At 39.3% G+C, this 21,425-nt stretch overlaps 1 protein-coding gene across 1 annotated transcript in view; it reads right to left on the bottom strand.

The window, feature by feature from the left end:
* The window catches only part of MEGF10 (multiple EGF like domains 10), a 182,886-nt gene that overhangs the window by 122,030 nt on the left and 39,431 nt on the right, over positions 1 to 21,425 (bottom strand). The window contains exon 2 of the mRNA XM_019635311.1: positions 6,223 to 6,355. Coding sequence (XP_019490856.1) covers positions 6,223 to 6,338 — 116 coding nt within the window. The 5' untranslated portion in view covers positions 6,339 to 6,355. The remainder of the gene's footprint in view (positions 1 to 6,222; positions 6,356 to 21,425) is intronic.

Below are 21,425 nucleotides of genomic sequence, written 5' to 3'. Positions count from 1 at the left end.
ATGCAATAGGCTCCATTGAAAAGATCACTGGATTAGAAGAAGTCAGGGTTATAATCCTGATCTGACACTGAGAAACTGGGTGACCTTCCGCAGATAACCTCACTTCCCCGGGTTTTGATTATAACATCTTAAAACCAGGGAGTCAGAGACAGCCTTGAAGATCCACTCCCACATGGCATCCTGAATTTCTAACATACACTGTAGATGACTATTTCCTTGTATTCCAACAGATGACACCTGCTGCTACCTGCAAGAACTGCTTCAGATGAGCACAGGGTATGCAGTTGCCTGCACTTGTAACATAACTCCTTTTGGGACGCCTCCATCAAAACATAAATGTTTTGGGAATGAAATATCGTATTAAGCTGTCAATATTTTCTTCAGACCTAACAGTGTCCTGAGGTTCAGGTGTTTGAAAACTCTAAAACTTCCTCGCCAGCATTTTTTCCCTTCCTACCCAGCTGCTTGTAAACAACTGGATTTTGAGGACTGCAGAATTACTTCTCCATTCCACTTCAAGTGAAGAGCAAAGAGAACGAATGTCCTCTGTATATGAAACTGCTAGACAGGCACGGTCCTACATTACCCGTGAGTATAATAGAGCAAGATGCTTTTTTTAAATTTATTTTTGTTTTTCAATTACAGTTGGCATTCAATATTATGTTAATTTCAGGTGTGCAACATAGTGATTAGATGTTTATTTAACCCATAAGTTTAGTACCCACCTGGCACCATACATAGTTATTACAATATTATTGACTATATTTCCTATGCTATACTTTACATCCCCATGACTATTTTGTAACTACCAATTTGTGCATCTTAATCCCTTCACCTTTTCCACCCAGCCCCCTTAACCTCCCTCCCAACTGGCAACCCTCAAAATGTTCTCTGTATCTATGACTTTGTTTCTGTTTTGTTAGTTCATTTATTTTGCTTTATAGATTCCACATATAAGTGAAGTCATATGGTATTTGTCTTTCTCAGTATGACTTATTTCACTTAGCATAATATCCTCTAGGTCCATCCATGTTGTTATAAATGGTAAGATTTCATTCTTTTTATGGCTGAATAATATTCCATTCTATATATGTACCACATCTTCTTTATACAATCATCTAAAATAGAGCCACTTCCCACACGTTCTATAGGAATAAAAAAGAAGCCATTCTAAATTAATGCCAGTTGGAGGGGAAAAAAAAAATCTACAGTATGAAATTTAGCTTAACTGAATTAGTTTGTTGGAACAGGACCTGATGCAGTATTTCCATACAGTTTCAAAGGTCATGTTATGTTGTTAAGGTCTGAATGCCTTCGAGCAAAAGTGATCATCAACACTTGGATCCTGGCCAAACATGTCCCATTTGATGTGGATAGGGGAACTTACTCTACAAGCATATGTGAAAAATATTTTCACTAATTTCTAGCAGCCTAAAAGATGGCTCACATAAGAGGAAATGTTAAAGTCCAGGAAATTCCTCTTGCCACTTGCTGCTCACCAACTGCATACAATTGTAGGCAGCTTCTCTGATTTTAAGATATAAAGAAAGCTCTCTTCTATAAAAGGGTAATCAAACCATTTAGGATTCCAATTCAACAAACATTTATTGAACTCCTATGCAATTTGTGCTCTCAAGAGAAGCCAGCATGTAAATACTAAAAATAATGTGATATGGCTTTCATAGATACAGGGGTGCCAAAAAAATGTACACATTTTAAGAGGTGTTATCTATGTATTACTTTTCGAAGTTGAGTTGAATTACGTGAGCAATATGTAATATGACGTTCTTTCAAAAGATGGCATTAATCAAATGAATGCTAGCGCCATTCATTGCATTACAATTTTAATACAGTTTTTTCCTTTCTTAAAATATGTATACATTTTTTTTGGCACCCCGTGTGTGTGTGTGTGTGTGTGTGTGTGTGTGTGTGTGTGTTTGAGGAAATACAGGAGTATAAAATTCATTGTTTTGAGCATTTATCTTCAGTCTTGACTGCATTAAAATTATTCAGAGGCTCTAACTCAATTCAGAACTGACTGAATATAAATTACTTTCACATTGGTCAGAAACAAGCTTCTACTTAAGTTTACAAGAGACGGGTTTTAAACTTTTTTCAACCCAAATTTATTTTCCCTTGTGTTCTTTTTTTTATACATTCTTTTCCTTTTCTATTTTCTATACAGCCTTCTTTTTATCATTTTTAATGGTAGTATAGTCGCACTACAAAACTTGAAAAATAAATTTTAAAAAAGAGATGAAGGAGAGAATTCCATAACTCTCACATCACCACCACTAGCATTTTATTGAACTTGTTTAGAGTCTCTAGGAGTTTATAGTTTTAGTTTAGTTTTTTTCCTTTTTACATTCTTATAATCATGCTATGCACATGATTTTGAAACCTACTTTTTAAATTTAAGAGGACAGATATCATAAGCGTTTTTCCATGTTAGTCAACAGCCTTCAAGTCCTGACTGCCAAATACTCCAAAAGTGACTACACCTAATTTACTCAGTACCCACTTATTAGACAATTAAGCCGTCACTTTCCTAGGAACCACTATCTGGAAGCTGTGTGCTTGCACCACGAAGGGAAATGTCCTCGGTAATTGGCCCGCCCCCTCTGGTCTTTATCACTGCTTCTTTGGCCAGTGCCTGGGCTGCTACTGGGGCTTAAATGCACCTCTGCTAACCATCCACACCTTCATGTTCATCAGCAGCTGCTCTTCAAGTCACAGAGCAGGAAGAAAACTTCTTGATTGTCCATGCGGGGGTCTGCAAACTTTTGAGACGAAAGAGCCGCCAGGGGTCGGCAAACCGGCTCGTGAGCTACATGCGGCTCTGTGGATACGTACATGTGGCTCTGAAGTAAAATTGGAAATGAATATAAAACTATCATAGTTTCATTTATAAAATTTTTAAAGGATATTAGTCACACAATGGTGATTTCATTTGTTTTATAGGTCTCACAAAACTTCAAGGGACAGGATTAGCTCTTCCAGGGGTCGGCAAACTTTTGAGACGGACAGTACATACCCAAAGAGCCGCATGTGGCTAGCGAGCTGCAGTTTGCTGACCCCTGATCTAGTCCAATCCCGTTTTCATCACAAGTGAGCAACACTGAGCTCCCAGTGCGAGTGGCAGTCTAGAGACAGCACTAACAGCACGACCCAAACCCCACCCTGCCCCCCTGTCTCTGAGATGTCACTAGGAGATCTAAAGCTTCTAAAGGAAGCAGTGAGTGGCAAACTGCTTTAAAAGGAATCTGATCTCCATTCTGCACTATTTTAAGCATCAAGATGCAAAAACCCTTTATCTCCTGCTTGTTTGTTTAATCTTCTCAAACACACTGAAAACATACCATCACCGTGATTTTCACCTATTAAGTATTACCCGGGGAGGAACCCCAGCAAGATTTAATTTAAGGTCAAAGAACAAGGAGGGGGTGGGGGAAGCCATCAGCACTTGGACACATTCCAAAGTGGTTAATTACATTTTACCTGCTTAAATTATCTTGTTACTTTAATCAGATATGGTAATAATCATGATTTTGTATCTCTGCTCCCTTCAGGACTGCTGCTTCAATTACTGCCAGCTCTGTGTTCCACCCCCAAGGGTTGGTGGGGTGAAGATTGGCTTCTCTTTATTTGCTCCTTCTTTAGAAGAAACCCCAATAGATGGAAGAGCTTTAACTCACAGAGCAGGGAAAGGGATTGGGGAGAAGGCACGGATGATCTGTGGAATTATTCATTTTCCAAAAGGATGCTGTATATAGAATTCGTTTAATAACAAGCACTGTGTGTTGTAAATGGTTTAATGTTCCTTTAATATCATTTTGTGGAACACTTCTGAGCATCGCAATTGCTGCATTAAAATGAGGCATACTTTTATTTGGTAATAAATCATTCAGTAGGGCTGGGGCAGGGCCTGAGACTCTGTATTTCCAACAAGCTCCCAGGAGATGCTCGCACCCCAGCTCCACAGACCGCACTCTGAGAAGCAAGGCTCCAGGTGGTTCTATGACTCGGAACCATTAGGTACAGGTGGCTTTTAGGGTAAGGAAGGCCTACAATGAGTCCTATTGAGCCCTACGACCAAGAATTTTGTCCTCGGAGCTAATCATCCTCTCCACATTCAAGCCCATTTCAGTTTCTGAAAATACAGAACAACCTGTCACCTGCACCTTTATTTGATCATTTTAATTCATACTCTTTTCTCCATTCTTGTCAAAATAATTCTGCTTTCTTTCGCCTTTTTTCAAAGAATCATCATTTCGCCTTACAGCAGGAAATCTACCAACAAGAAGATTGTAACTGTCAATCCTTCTTTCTAGCAGTTCATGGAAAAAATATAGTCAGGGGAAAAAAATCTCTATAATTTCCCTATTTTTTCATGCCTAATTTCCCTCCCCATTAGTGAGTATTTTAGAGGTTATTCTCATTACTTGTGTAACAGTGGAATCATGTTTAAAAATGAATGTGTCTGTCTCCCACTCCCCCAATATGATGTCCATATTTGTCATTTTATTTCCTATCTGAAGGTGAAAGCTCATTCAACAATTATTTACTGAGCATATGCCATATGCAAGGCAATGCTTTAGACTTAGGACATCATCAAGGGTGAACTAGAATAGAGTTGCTGTCTTGAAAGTCTCTGAGCTTTGTGCATCTTACCAGTGGGTGACAACAGTAATTAGAATGTGTGCTTTCTTAACCATTAGTCACGGTGCTGAAGGTGACAGGAAAAAGACCAAAAGTTTGATATCATTGCACTTACAGCTATTAAAAATACATATTACTCTCTAGTACTTGACATCTTCCATTTGTTTGAAAAACTTGCATTTGCAATATTATTTTGGGATAAACATACCTTCTTAGGAATGCAAGTAGCATGTCAGAGCAGAGTAGACTGCATATAATTGTACTGCACTACCACTAGATGGTCTGTGCTGTTGTTGTATTCCAAAAGGGACGATAAGATCCCTGAGAATGACCTATTGTTTTGTACTTCCTCTGTGTTTCCTACTGCAAATTGCACAGATCTGGACACTACACCATCTGCTCTCAAAGAATCTATTCAAGTTTGTCCTCCTCCAATACTGTACCGACTCTAGTGTTTGTGGACACGGCCTTTAGACGTCTGCATGGCACTGGTTTCAAGCTACCTTCCATTCCTAGAACCCCCTCCTGGTCCCTGCCACCTCTCGTCTTGTTCAGTTCTTCAAAAACATCTCAGGTGACACTACCTCCATGCAGCTTTGCCAGGTCCTCGAGAAATCATGTCTTCCTTTTCAGGCCACCTACAGCACAATTTTTTTTTTTTAAAGATTTTTTATTGGGGAACTGGGGGTATGGGAACAGTGCTGGGGAATTGGGGGAAGGGGAACAGACAAGTTGCTTTCGTTTTGTTCTTCAGTCTAGTTGTGGAGGACGTTGCTTCACTGGCCCAAGTTGGCACCATCATTGCGCTCTTCCCCGGCGAGGCACATCAGTCGCCGGCTTCTGGACGGCCGCTCACGGCGGCTGCTGGCCATTCATGCTGGCTGCTGGCCACTCACGCTGACTGCTGACCACTCACACTGGCTGCTGGCTACACACAGTAGCCAATGGCAACCCACTGCAGCAGGGGCTGCAGCCGACGCCGACACCGGCGACTCACAGCAGCCCAGCTCCAGGCCGAGCTGTTGTTCAGATCTTAGCTGTAGAGAGCAGTGTCACTGGCCCTCATATGTGGGATCCAAACTGGGGTTCTCTGGCGTCCCAAGCCAGTTCTTAACCATCGTGCCACTCGGCCGACCCACAGCACAATTTTTTTAAGCCATACTTTTCAACACTTCAGTACATTATTACGTACTGTCTTCCAATGATCCCTCATTGGTTCCCATGCAGAAGTCCAACTTTCCCAAATTATTGGAAATAGATTCAGAGCAGGGACAAAAAGACCTTAGGAAGCTCGTTTTAATTGAGCAATTAATGTTTGCCTTGAATCATCCAACTGCACCTGTGCAAGAATCAATATTTCAAGTTTTTTTTCCAAGTAATATATATTCTATAAGACCAAGGTGAATAATACTATCCAATTTATTAGTCATAACAAATGACTTTTACATAAAGGTCATTTCACAATCTTTCCTCAAATTCTAATTTTACATATCAGACTGATAAGGATAGTATATACAGGAACTGATCAGAAGTTATTTCTCAGATTACTTTCAGAACTATTACCTTTCCCAGTGGCTACACACATTAGGGTCTTCAAGATTCAGAGGTGATGCTGTCCGGATCCAGTGGCACCACAATAAACAGATAAAGCCCAGGCATGAGTTCAAAGAAATAACCATTTTTTCTGAAATACAACCTACAAGAAAAAAAAATAAAATCCAAATGAAAGATACATTAAAATGACCCAAACAGAATTCCTTTCAGTACAGCAAGCATTCGGTACCAGTTGTCACCAGGCCTGAACCATGCATAGTAAGTCATGTATTCAAATACATGCGTCACCAGATTTCACGGTCCAGGGGATAGAGGTGCTTCTATGGTGTGCAGGGTGTCCACCGTTTTGTAAATTACTAAAATGTGCAAATCATCGCTAATTGCCACCACAACAAAAGCCCTTCTCAACCATGCCAGCTAACATTAAAGGAATCTACCCAAACAACTCAGAGCAGCACAGGCTTCCAGATTCTCTCACCAGGCATATTTCCCTTCTGGAAGCAGAGAGCTCACAGAGGAATTTGGCCTCATTTGTCCTGGAGGGTAAAATATGAAACAGAAGGTCCATTGACTCAAGAGAGAGGCACCTCAGGCTCTCACTGAGACTCATTCAATAATTCGTTTGCTGTGCCCTGAATGCCTGCTCTATCCTAGGCACCATGCAGACACTGGACATAAAGCACAGATATGGTTCCTGTCCCTGCCCGGGAAGATATTTATGGTTTCATAATCATGACGTATATTTCTTATATTCAGTGCTTCAGTTTCCCCAGCTACTGAATAGAAACAAAACCAGCGATCTCACAGAGGTTTCTACATAGGTGTACAGAAAAAAGTGTAAAGCTCTTCGGAGAAAATGAGACCCTGTGTTACTGAGAGGAAGAGAGGCCATAAAAGAAAAAGAAATAGCAACAAGTTTGCAAAACAGGCCAGCAAAGGAGATGGAAGAGGAAGGAGAATGTTCCAGGCAAAGGGAACTGGCGGTAAGGGGGTGTCAGGCACAATTAGGGAGCTCAAATTAAATCAGCTGGAGAAAGAATCAGTGGGGAGCACATCACAATAGGTTTTACAAATCACTGCAAATTATGTGAACTTCATCCAAGGATAAGAGAGGCTAGTGAAGGGTGCAGAGTGACATCAGAAAGATCACCCTGGCTGCAGAGGAGAGTGACCTGAGGAGGGGACTGTAAAAGGGAGGTCAGGTGAGACAGGACTGTGGGTGAACTAAGAAAGCAACATTGGGGTCGCAGGGAACTGAGTGAATCTGGGATATTACTAGGAAGTAAAATCGATGGGGCTTGGTGACTGAATGTGGGAGTAAGCGAGAGGAGGGACTTCTAGTATAGCCCCTTGGGCAGACGGTGTGCCCCTCAAAGAAGTGGGAAGCACAGAAGCCCTCCTCCTCTGGAGGGACGAAGCTTTACTTCACAGTTTATATATCAAGTCTGAGGTTCCTATGAAATATTCAAATGAAGTCCTCTGTGGGCATTCATTGAACACCTACAATGTGCCAGATCAGCTCAAGTGTGTAACAGTTGTGATGGCGTGCATCTGGAAATCGTCCCCACCTCGTCACCTCCAGGAACTCAGCACTTAATAAGAAGAAAAAGTTTGCCATACTATATAAAATGATTTTATATCATCATTATAATAATGGACATGGAATTAGAAATAGCTGATCCATTTACTAATGAAAAAAAATGAGCATTAACTAATTAAAATGAATTAAATAATTGATTAAATTTAACTTGCCTGTTGGTAAGCTAGTGAAGCTTGCAAAAACAGACCAGATTATGTGACCATAGCAGTTATTTCCTGGGTGAGAGGTGGCATTTTGAGACATTATACTAACTTTCCACACCATGAAGTCACCCATTTTTAGTATTTGGGGACCAAATTGATTGAACAATAACCTTGTGATTTAAAAAGGTAAGTTTATCTTAAAACAGACACATAAACAACAATACCAACAAAAACCTAACCTTGGGAAATACTTTATCCTTCAAATTCAAGAGAATACTCGTAGATCAAATGAAGAAATATTAAATTCTTCGAAATCAAGATTGTTTATAAGGACAAGTACATTAAGTATGCTATGGAAAGTTATATCTAACCCCACAGAGGCTAAAACCAAGAAAATGTTTGATTTGGAATAAAGAAAAAATATTCATTTGTAGGATAATTAAAAGATAGTGTAAGCCACCAGAAGAGGTTGCAAAATTTTTAGAGGGGATTTCAATTATCATGAAATACTTCCAACATATAAAACATAAATGGGTAGCCAAAATATGGCTTATAAATTAATTCAAATTATTGATGTTTCTCACAGGCGAACCATCATGAAGTAGTAAAATCTGAAGCTTAACATTATTTGACTAATTAAGCTACTCCACATAACAGGAATGCCTAAAAAGTAACAATGATAATTAACAGCTCACATTTCCTGAATGATTACTGTGTGCCACACACAGGGCTGAGCCTTCCATGTGATTTACCTATTTAATCCCCACAGTAACTTACCTAGGTAGGTATTTTTATTACCCTCATTTCACAGTTGAAAACACTGCTTGTGTTTTCCTCATCCATCAAAGTAAGAAAACCTTTCATATATTTGATTGTAACAAAGAAGCATGGTAAATATTTCTCTGTCTCATTGCTTTATCTATGTCAGGGTAAGTATTTCATTTCAATAAAGTGTGAAACGTGTATAGTAACTTTCATTCTTTCCTCAAAGACAAAACAGGGCTGGTCAGCCGTAATCTGCCATCTACTCACAATTACCCCAAACTGAAAACTTTATATCCTAGTCACCACCTCAGACTTAGACCATCCATTTTCCAGTTAGAAATGTTTAGTCTGTGAAGTTAGCAATTGCGGTAAGCCATGAATCAAATTGCCAAGTAAAAGGATGACTCTGTGTTCTCTTTTAATGTAAAAATTGTCACACTAATCTTTTGGTATCCCTTCGCACTTGATGCATTGCTCTCTGAAGGCTTTAACTTCTCGAAGGTGGAGGCAGGGGGAAAAAAGCAGAATTTGGTCACCTCCTCATTGCTTTTGAAACTTGGCATAAAGAAAAATCAAACTGCATTGCAACGCTGATGGCTGCGTTCATGAAGAGAAAACATTAGTACATTAAAAACATGTATATATACATGTTTCACTTGCTTCTTATTACCAAAGCATTTTCCAGATTAAAATTAGAAAATTGACTGAGTTCTAGAATAATTTATATGAAAGTATAAAATGTCAAAAGCAAAGAGAATTGCTAGATGAAGATGCTGGGATCATGCAAACTGGTAAAAATCAGTTAAGAAAATAATTCAAATGTTATATATATGGTAGAGGGAGAAGATAATTCACAAATATGCCAATGAGCTGTAAAGAACTATAAAAATGAAACATTTCACTATATTCCATCTTGTTTAATAAAGGCACTGATAGGTAATCCAAATAAGTGGATAAGGCATTATGTATACTCTTTCCCTATTTTATTTGTTTTCTTCTATAGGTTTTTTTTTTTTAAGACTTTATTGGGGAATTGGGGGAGGAGAACAGTGTTGGGAATTGGGGAAGGGGACCAGCCAAGTTGTAGTTCTTCAATCTTAGTTGTGGAGGGCGCCAGTCGCCATCTGGCTTCCTGTCAGAAGCTCATGGCCTCTAAGCTCAAGGTGCTGTGTTCAATCTTAGTTGCAGGTGGGAATAGCCCACCACTGAATAGGCAATCTTGTTGTTACACCAGTTGAGCCATACTGCCACCTGCTGGCAGCTCAGCAACAGCTCAGCTCGGGCACAGCATCACTGGCCCATGTGGGAATCAAACCGGTGGCCCTGTTGCTCAGAGTTCATGCTCTTAAGTCAATTCTTAACCAACTGAGCCACTTGGCCGGCTCTCTTCTATAGGTTTTGATGAGTAAATGTGGGTACCTTTGTCCCTTTATGTCAACCCTGAAGGAAGAAAGTTCAATACATTTTTCTTACTCATTTCTCTTTTAAGCTGTGTCATCTTGTCTTAAACTATAATCTTCCACTTTGGAGCACAAATAAGACCAAAATACAATCTTTAAAAAAAAAACACAGCATTTTTCAATTGAGGAAAAATTAGGTAACACAGTGGTGATTTGCTTCATTAAAATAGACATTTTGAAAATATTCAAAACTCGAAATTAGGTGTTAAGCTACTCCACCCACTCAGTCTTCCTCTTCAAATAACTTTCCTTATGGTTCCATTTAATAAATTCAAAATGTAAAAAAAAAAAACAACAGTCATTTGCATGAACCCCCTAGTGCCAAACTTGATTGCATTCCATATCCTTCACTTAATTATTATGGAAAAATCAAAACAGAAAATCAGCACAACTGATTAGCATTGCTAAGGAGCTCCTCTTAGAAAGAGGAAACACAGCAGGCAGAATTAACTCTTGCCACCTACTTCTAGGAAGGAGGCTTTGCTCCTTCCACCACAAAACCCTCAGTAAATAATCGGGTTGAAGAAAATACAATGCATGAGTCTGGGTTCTGATGACAGCGAGCAGTTGCTTTACCAGTGTTAGGGAGAAATAAATAATGGGGCATTCACTTGCTAATTTATTTTTGCTACAACAAAGGGATAAATGATTCCAGATGATTCTTTCTGGTTCTAAAATCGGTGGCCTTCCTAGAATCATGAAGTGCACACATAGAAACAACTTGGGTGCCCTCGCCCCATTTTTTTCTCAAGCTCATTTCCCTAAAATCCTCTCACAGTTTCTAAATGAAAGCTAATTTCTTGATGAAGAATAGCCACATTTCCACAGTTTCCCACCTTCCACCCCCTGGGTACCAACAGCCACCTATTTCACTTGTTATCCATAAAGGATGTACCGTATTTGCCGGCGTATAAGACGACTGGGCGGATAAGACGACCCCCTAACATTTCCACTCAAAATACAGAGTTTGTTATATACTCGCCGTACAAGACTACCCCCTCTTTCGCACACCTTCCACACACCAAATAAAAGGTAAAACAATATCAGATTTGATTTGGCCCACTGAAGTGCAAACAAGCGTATTGTATTTCGTGTCACCACATAACCGTTTTGGCGATGTTGAGCCACCATGTCTGCTACATGTTTTTCGAGTTCTGGCCAGTGTGGGGTGCCTCTTCTTAATGCACACTTACCCCTTGGCATACTCTTTAATGCTTTCTCATTTGATTTCCAGTCCCGAACCATCTTTTCTGTTACTCCATATTGTCTTGCAGCAGCACAATTATTATTTTCCTTAGCAAAGTTTATAACTTTCAGTTTAAAATTTGCATCATACTTCTTTCTTTTGGCTGGTGCCATGATAGGGATGATAGGGGTTTGACTGGTCGACATTTTCTATGTTGTACTGTACAATGGTGCAGTATTGTGGTTGGCTGTTGGCTGTATACAAAGCCTGATTTGATTGGTCCCTGCTCCCTGTTTGCCCGCCCTGTCACTATAGCAGTCTGGTCCACCCTTGCATCAGCATCTCCCTGGGACCTCACTAGTGCGCAAGTGCGAGCTCTTCAACATTCTAACAGGCACCATGATAGCGCAAAATCGCGAATCTTCAATGCATATGTAAAGATATATATGGTAACCCGAATTTACCACACTCGCAAAATCGCACACAGCCGACCATACACCCAGTATGGTATCGCGATTCACGATTTTGCGCTATCATACTGGGTGTATGGTCGGCTGTGTGCGATTTTGCGAGTGTGGTAAAATCGCATAACAGCAAAATCGCATAACAGCCGAGCATACACCCAGCAGCGCTGCTGATGCCCGAACGGTATGTGGAATGAAGTGGGCGGGCATCAGGAGACCACTATGGCACGGGGCAAGCACTATGGGCAGTCTATCTGAAGTGTACCTGGCGTATAAGACGACCCCCCCACTTGGAGGCATATTTTTCAGGGCCAAAAAATCGTCTTATACGCCGGCAAATACGGTACTAGCTTTTCCCTGAACTACTTCATAAAGGCTGCCCAGGTGGGGCAGAAAATAGTGTCCTATGTTCTTCCTGGGGCTTTGAGCCTGTTAATAGAGTATTAAATAACAGTATTAATAGAGTATTAAAGATGTCAAAAGAGTAGCGCTTGCGGGTTGCCCTGAGAACCACCTCAGTTGAGGGATTCCCTGGAAATACTACTTTGCTGATAAAAAGAACTCCTTGAGGCACTGTCATGATTTCTATTTTTACCATCCAAAGCTAGTTATTCTAATAGCATATTACTTCCCCCAAGTATAACTATTCATTTGAAGCAGTACGAGTGATATTACATATACTTTTTGTCTAGGGGCCTCATGTCATTTTGCTAACATCAACTACCACAATAGAGATATTCTTCTAAGTCAAATTAAATCATGTTGTAACAGCAGTCACACAGATTTCCTTGGAAGCATGTAAGAATATAAGTCAAATGAGTGTGGCTATTAGCATTAATTTTTTAAAATTCTCAAATCCTATTTTATAAATTTATAATGATTTCATAAACAACCCAAAAAATCCCTAAATATTGCATGAAGTGAGTGTTTACTAGCAGTGTGGCATTCACTGGGCACTTCACATCAAGCACAAACTGGGCAAAGCCCTGAGGACGCCAGGCGCTGAGGTACCCACCCTGAGGGAGCTCACCGGCCCACACCGAGAATGGACCATTTCGGTAGAGCATGATGCAGCCACAATTCAGAGCAGAAGACGCTGCTGTGGGAACACAGTGGTACAGCTTCACCTACTTAACCAGCCAACTGCACATTCACTATCTAGGTGGCATTAAGAGGTAGTTTGGGGAAGACCCTGGTCACCCACTTTTCATCAACGTTGGGAAGTATAATGTCCCTGTAAATCCATCACCCAAAATATGAGGAAAAAAATCCACAAACAATATTCACTAAGGATCTATAGTGAAAGCAACTGTGGGAACTATTGTGACTTATAAGCGTGGTCTCTGCCCTCAATAGTTCAAAATTTACTAGGGAGAAAAATTATAAATGAGATATGATTACTTGCCAAATGAGTCAATGTAGAAATAAATTGCTATAGCTTTAAGAAAAGGGGAAAAAATGTGAGCAGTGAAGGCTCAGGAAAGTGGTCCAACTTGAACAGAAGCTTGTGAAAGAAAAAGAACTAGAAATCACTAAGGGCCTATCTCATGCCTCCCACCTCACATATGTAATCTCATTGGCTGAGATCAGATGTTTCACCTGAAATCAGACCATGAAAACAGAGCAGAGATTCCAGCCAGTCTGGCTGATGACTACAATGTCTGCGACCCGTCCTCATCATCACATCTGGACAACAGGAAGCCTTTGGGTAAATGGAAATCATGGGCCATGATGCCAAGAGAAAGGTGAGGTCCAAGCTTTGAGGATGAAGAGCGGGAGCTGTTAAGACATCTTGAGAAGTAGTGCTAGAAAGGTAGGTAGACTCAGTGATGGAGGGTCTTGAGCACCAGGCTAAGGATGATTTTTTCTTGTCTGCTGTGGAATACACTTAAGTCTTTAACACAGAGAAGGTGTGCAAAATACACCCAAGGGGAAGTCAGAGACTCAAGGCAAAGTAAGTGGGTGGAGGTTAGTGCATTCAGGTGTGGGGTAGAACTGCCTGTCCTCGGGTTGTAACCTATGGAATGGGAAGCATTCAAGAAACCAATGAAAGAAAGACTTGGCAGGACTGTGAGAAGTAATAGAAAAGATGGTTGATATTAGGGACAGCTGTTTGGGTTTAAACCGTTCTGAATCCAGTTATATTTTCTCATTTGAGTCTATTTATCTTCTACTGGGAAAACAATGTATCTCTTTTTTAATAGAAAAAGAAACTTCAAACACTGCTTCTCATTCCAGAATTTGGTAAATAAAATCACATTTATTTTCCTAAACTTGTCATGACTTAATATGCCTCAATAACATGCCCATTCATTCTTTTCAACTTGAAGAGTCCTAATTTTTCTTTTGGCCTGCACCGAAAGAAGTCCTTTTATCCCTTTTATAAAATGTACTCTATCTTCCCTTTTTTCAATAACTAAGCTTTGGCAGCCTTATTTATACTCTATCACTATAGCCAGCCTCCAGGACAGTCTTGGGCCCAGCTCACAAGGAATATAGTAGACTTGTGTCACCTATAGGATGTGGCAAAAATGACAGCGTATACTTCTAATCCTAGGTCATCAAAGGCATTGCACTTTCCATCCTGCTTCTTGGATCACTATTCTCCAGGAAGTCAACTGTCATGTCATTAGGACGCTCAAGCAGCCCTATGAAGAGATCAAAATAGTGAGGAATTGAGGCCTCCTGCCAACAGCCATGTGACTGGATCCTTCAGCCCCTGTCAAGCCTTCAGGTGACTGTAGCCCCTGCTGACACACTAACTACAACCTCACAAGACCCTGAACCAGAACCACCAGCTAAGCTTATTCTGACCCACAAACACTGTGCAATAATAAATGTTTGTTATTTTAAGCCACTAAGTTTTGAGGTAATTTATAACACAGCAATAGATAACAAATATGCCCGTATTTCAACATGTCTATACCAAAAGTATTTTGTTTGACTTCCAAAATAGCTCTCAGGAATGCCCACTATTTTCTTGCATCTTCAGTAACAGTAGTACACCGAAGAAACCACCTGCAATGATTCTGAAATCTTTTCCCTACATTCTAACCCCTGGCGAGAACCCATCATCTTCTAATTACAATTTGAGTTATTTTGTTCCTAGAGGCATGACCCTCACAATGCCTGTTTTGAGATGCATCTGCTGCTTTTCCACACAAAGCGCTGCCCCAGATTATCCTGCCATTTATCCTCAACCATTTAGCTTTTGACTGTCTAGAAGAATTAAGCTGTCTTACAATACTTTGGAGAGTTCATCATGTGCTCTGTGCTACAGGTCAAGTAGAAAACATTAAATGAATGCATTCTATGTTCTTCTCTGGGTTACTTTTTCACCTAAAAATAAATGTTCCTTTTATTTTCCTGTAATTAAACTACTTTACTATGATTATTTCTGATTAGATGGTATATGAAATTTAATTATTCTTTTATTTTTTAATTTTTTATTTTGAAATAATTTCAAATTTGAGAGCTACAAAAATAGAACAAAGAATTCCCTTCACCCAGACTCACCAGTTGCTAACATTTTTGCCACATTTACTCTACCACACTCTATCTATACTCATATATATATATATATATATATATATATATATATATGATATAGATGCATATTTTTAACCATTTGAGAGTAATATGTACATATCATGCCCCCGTGCCTCTAAATACTTCAATGTATGCATTTCCAAGAATAAGAGCATTCACCTATATAATTATAACACAATTATTCAAATGAGGAAATTTGCAATACTACCATCTAATCTACAGACCTAATTCAATTTTCCTCAACTATCCTAATAACGTAATTATGTTAACAATCTTTCACAAAATTTTTTCCAAACCTTTGCTGAAGAACAAACATTTGTTCTTTCAATCACCAAACATTGCTGAAGACCACCTTTGCCCTCAAAGAGTTTACAATCTAATGTGACAGTAGTAGCATGTGGGTGGTAATGATGAGGCAACATAAAGTATCATTAGGGTCAAAAGAAGGTTACAAAATAAGTCCGGGCATTCAGAAAGTATATTTCCAAATAGTGAGTGGGCATAAGAGACAGCATTATTGAAGATTTTGCTGGGTAGATAAAGCAGGAGAGGATGCACTCAGGAGTAGTAAGAGGAAAGGCAAGACAGAGCAACTTCTCAGAGGGAAAGGCAAATGGGCAAGATTGTCTGAAATACGTAGTGGAGAAATCAATGAGTGGAAGAGAAATTTTGGAGCCAGGTCAGGAATGGTGTTGAATATCATGGTTTAAGATTGACTCAAGGTAAAATATCCAAACACCTTATGAGACCTCAGCAGGCAGTTCAAGAGTGAACAGGTTTAAGAAGAAAATGAACTGGGAAATAGAACTTAATGAGCCCAAAAGGAAAGGGAGACTTAAATGATTTTTTTCATTTTTCCTTTCAACCAACAACACCGATTAAAGAAGCTGAACATTTCAGGCTTTTTAATTTTATTGGGAAACAGTGTGTTTTTCCAGGACCCATCAGCTCCAAGTCAAGTAGTTGTTTCAATCTAACTGTGGAGGGTGCAACTTGGTGGCCCATGTGAGTATTGAACTGGCAACTTTGGTGTTATGAGCACTGCGCTCTAACCAACTGAGCTAACCGGCCACCCCTGAACATTTCAGTTTTGACCAACCGCCTGACACAACAAAGGAGGAAAAAAATTCGATTGCAACAGGTAAATGACAAAAGAAGGCAATTACCTTTAGAAAGGAAAAGTCAAATTGTAATACACAGAAATAGAAAAAATATATAATTCTCTGATAGGCAGCAGGATGCTTGAGTGTCATCAGAATCTTAGGTCTTTCCTTGGACCTGGGGGTGGAAGGAGGACAGGGACAATGTGAAGCCTAAGTATTTGCACAGTCCCTCTCTTAGGGAGGTCCTTTTCAATGGCACATGCACTACAGTAGGAAGGATGAGAGCACTCATTCTGCCCCCACCACTGGCATGACAAGGGGCATCTACATGTCTCCTCCTAACTCTTGGTCATCATGCTAACCCTCAACTCCTGAGATACTCACTAGTAGGGCCCAGATGAGCAATCCAAGTCAAGCCTTCCTAAAATATGATTCCATCTGTGTATTGAAGCAATAAGTGCTTCTTTTTCTTTTTTTTTTAAGGTTTTTTTGGTTTTGTTTTTGGGGTTTTTTTAGGGAACGGTGTGTTTTTCCAGGCCCCATCAGCTCCAAGTCAAGTAGTTGTAGCGGGCGCATCTCAGTGGCCCATGCGGGGGTCGAACCAGCAACCTTGGTGTTAGGAGCACTGCACTCTAACCTACTGAGCCAACCAGCTGCCCCAATAAATGCTTCTTGAAATGCAAATTAATTAAAAGTGAGATCCAAGCCACTAAGCTGGTGTCACGCTGAGAATCTGAATTAGAGAGTACATAAGGTATTTCCACATTTCTACTGTACAGATGTTTCAAATAATCAGTGACATCAGGTCTCAGCTGCCAGTCTTCCCAGGGTTACTCAGTTCTGAACCACAAATCCAGATCAGGATGCAGAGTCACCACAGGCATCTCCTGCAGCAGGCATTGCCACAAAGGCGTCTGGACACTTTTATTCTTAGGGTTTTAAGCCCACATGGTCAAAAGCTTTGAAGACTTGAGGCAAAATGTGAGTGAAACTGCTGAGGAAGTAGAAGTAAGCAGGAGAACATAATTATTCAAAGTTGCATTTGGCCAGAGCATTCAGGAGAAAATGCTTGGGCAGCCCTCCCTTCCACCTCCGCTTCCTCACCAATCATATATATATATGCAAATATAAGAAGCCAAAACCCAAACCCCAACTTTATGACTCTTAAAATAGGGCTTTGTTTTCGTAGATGAAGTGCCACAAGCTGAAGTCACAACACCACTTCCTGTGGCATCTAGACAGATCTTTTATTCAAGAAGTGACCCTGTCTGACCCTGAACAACAGCTTGAGAACAATCTCATATTGATAGAAAAATTGAGGGCCATTCTCCATACTACTCCCTTCTTTCGTGTGACCCATAATTCTCTCTTCTTCTTTCCCTGAACCTCCTTACTTGTCCTTCTCTGCCATTTTTAGGGAAATCCAAGACCTGGATGCCACGGGGAGAGGAAGGAATAGAGACTGAGGTAAATTCTAGTCTGGCTTGGCGTCAAACTTTGATCGCTGATTTGTCACTCATTCTCTCTCTACTTTATTTCCCTTCAGAAATATTAGCCCAAAAAGCAGCTTTAATGGCAAGCAAACTCATTTTAAAAAGAGTCTTTCTTTCATTTGCCTTTTTAATACACCTTCAGAATATCTAAGATCCATTGACTTTTGTGTGAACACAGCCATTAGCAGGTAGCTGGGCCAGTACTCTTAATTTTCCAGATGATGATGTGATCCAGAGAAATTATGTGCACATTCAAGGTCACAAAGCCATTTCACAAATAGCTTCTCTTTAGGCTAATTTGGGGCCCAAATTCAAGATCCTGTCAGTTTATCTTGCACAACATTATGAATTGCCGCACACAAATATAATAAAGATGCAATTACATTTGTTTTCTGTGGCTGATGCCAGTCAACACAGAATGCAAATATACAAATTATAGGCCCTAGGGTTCTTATAAAAGCTCAATGCTAAAATATTGATGAAACAGTCAATACTTTAATAAGGCAGGTTGTGAATTCTCCTTTTCATTCCAAGGAGGCTCACAGAGCATTAAGTCTACTCAATCTGTACATTGAAGGCCTCATAAAAGTTTTGTTAATGGCTGTGGCAAAAGAATTATCAAAGATAAATGGACGTCCCCCAATTTCCTCAGCACAAAAATGTCCTTTTGGTTCACTGTGGTATTCTTGGTGCCTAGAACAGCACCTGGCAGAGAGGAGGGGGAAGGAAGGAAGGAAGGAAGCAAGCAAGCAAGCAAGCAAGCAAAGGAGGGAGGGAGGAAGGGAGGGAGGAATTTAGAGAATAAAAAGTATAGCGAGGATGTGAACTTGAACAAAGAATTTAAGAAAAGGAAAACTTGTTTCAAGAAGAAAAAGATTTGGGTATGGTAAGTCTTCTCCAGCAAGATTGGGAATTGGTAAGTTGGACAAATAAAAATCTGTTAAAAATATATATATTTCAAGTCATGGGATTTTCAAGAATTAAAATGTACCATGAGGTAGTTGTACATTCCTTATGTACCTTAAAGTACCTTAACATACTTCTTTTTTTTTTATTTTTAAAAGTTCTGGGGGATGACTTTCACTCCTTAACTTGAAATAAGGCATAGTTTTACAAATTTTATGGGCACTGTAGTTTTTATCTCTCATTCTCAGCCAATTATGCTTGATCTGTTCATTGGAAATGTTTTTCTTTAATTTATTTTTCATTATTTTGTTGGGCTTAAGTTAATTTTCCAATGACAAAATTCTTGGAAGAGTTGTCATCTCTTACCTCATGTATTTACAAGCTTTGTGTATTTTAGGATGATTTTACAACTTTTTAAAAACATACCATTTGGCAATTTTATCTGTTTTCCAAAGTACTTTTAAATTCATTTCAGCCTGTGATGCCAACTGTACCTACTTATTATGGTTCCATCATTTTAAATTGTTTATCACTTTTATATTTTAGCAAAAACTTCTATCAAGAATGAAGAAATGGCCAATTCTGGGTTGGCTATTCCTAAAAGAGTCATCAAGTTTTTAAATTCTATTTCAACATTGTAATATGAAATAAAGAGTTGAGAAATATATGCCTCTATCATTTATCACTAATTTAGTTTTATTCCACATTCTAAATACAGCAATAAGCAGTTAAGTAGTATTAGTCCTTTAGTTTGACTTCTTACTATAAAGATAAATAGGTTTTACTAATAACAAGCTTTAAAACCAAGGCCTAGAAACACTAACTTTTGACTAGTTTTTCAGTTTGATCTATTTGTCCTTTTTACCAATCAACTTCCAATGTGTCCTCCATGCTGCCACCAATTTTTTCAAAACACAGATCAGAATATCACACTCCTATAATTAGAAGCTTTCAAGAGTTTGTCTTTGCAATCAAGTCCAAACTGTCATTCATTCACTCAAGATTATCAGCCAGCAAGTTCTCACATGTATATATCACTTCTATACATCACTTGAGCAATTCTTGCTACTTGAATTTCACAAAATATTACATGTTCTCACTCCTCTTATGTCTTTCTCCATGCTGGTCATTCTTCTTGAAATGCCCTTAACTATCTGGTCAACTTAATTCTCATTCATTCTTCAAGAGTTAAATGTCACTTTCTTTTAGAAGAGCTCCCTAGCCAATCTAAACATCCTTCTCCTTTGTTTCCATAACCTCTGGGGCATCCTAGGAGTAGAGGATGTGGACTTTGTCACACTATTTTAGTCACCATTTTCTTACTCATCTCTCCACTAGGTAGTAAACTCCTTAATGTCAAAACAGTATACTGTTCATCTCTCTACATGTTCTTGCCACATATAGAGAATTTAAGTTCTTGACTATTGATTGACTGACTGAATGAGTAACCTATAGGAAATATAAAGCTCAGTTTATGTAAATCAGTTGTTCTGAATCTTAAAATGTTTTTTCTAATATAAACGGTAAGAAATGGAAGGTCAAGATTATACCATTTAATTTCTAAACTATACAACTGTAAGAAAAATCCTGGAGTTGCAACAAAATGATTGCAATACTAGTGAGTATAAATATAACAATGAAAGCTTTGCTATAAAAATATTGTTTTAATTAGAGAAAAAATTTATATTCTTTCTGAAAAGAACCTATGGATCTTTTCAAGGGCTTAATTGATAGCTTGTTATTCTGTAAATTCATTTAAATACTTACGGCTTCCTTTTCATTGACATTCCTTTTTTTCTCAGCAAGTAGCCCTGCCTAAACATGGATACATTTGGTCCTGATTTTTGTGGACCTGGTATTCATCTCAGCTGTGGCAAAGTGAGAGATGACCATGAGCATACATTTGGGAGTAGCAAAGGGAGGGTCCGGGATGGGCTAGGAGCCAGGCAACAGAAATAACAAAGGAAGGTACAGGAGTCAGGCTCAAAAGAGCAATGCAGCCAAACTCTCCATGGCTGTGCTTCTAAGAACTCTTGGAAAGAGTAGAGTCCCCATGACTGCAAAGCACAAATCCTAGGGCCTGCCTGTGCAGGCTGGTAAAGAGGCCCATCTCAGCAAACTTCACCAGAAAACAATGTCTGGGAATACCCCAGAATGAACCCTCAATAATTAGCAGGTTATGACAGTCTACAGTCACTGAAGGACTTCCCTGCTCCAACATGTTCATGAAGCATAATATAAATACAGTTAAGAAAAGGGAAAGATTATATTGTAAAGTGATTTAAAATATATGCTTGAAATATAGACAGAAAGGGATCCATATATATATTTAAGCTTAATTTTGAGAAGTAACTAAGGTCTTTCATGGTCTTTGATGAAGGTCACATTGTGACTACAAGTAAAAGAACATTGTAATGGACCCCAAATGTTCATAAATGTTATTACATTACCCAAGTGAGGCAAGGAAATGAAAAGCACTGGTGGGCACAAATGCACACCAAGTACAACGTTAAGAATGAATGAATGAATGAATGAATGAATAA

Source organism: Hipposideros armiger, unplaced genomic scaffold (genome assembly GCF_001890085.2).
Source record: "Hipposideros armiger isolate ML-2016 unplaced genomic scaffold, ASM189008v1 scaffold_21, whole genome shotgun sequence".
Lineage (NCBI taxonomy): Eukaryota > Metazoa > Chordata > Mammalia > Chiroptera > Hipposideridae > Hipposideros > Hipposideros armiger.
This window is presented reverse-complemented; position numbering and strand designations above follow the sequence as displayed.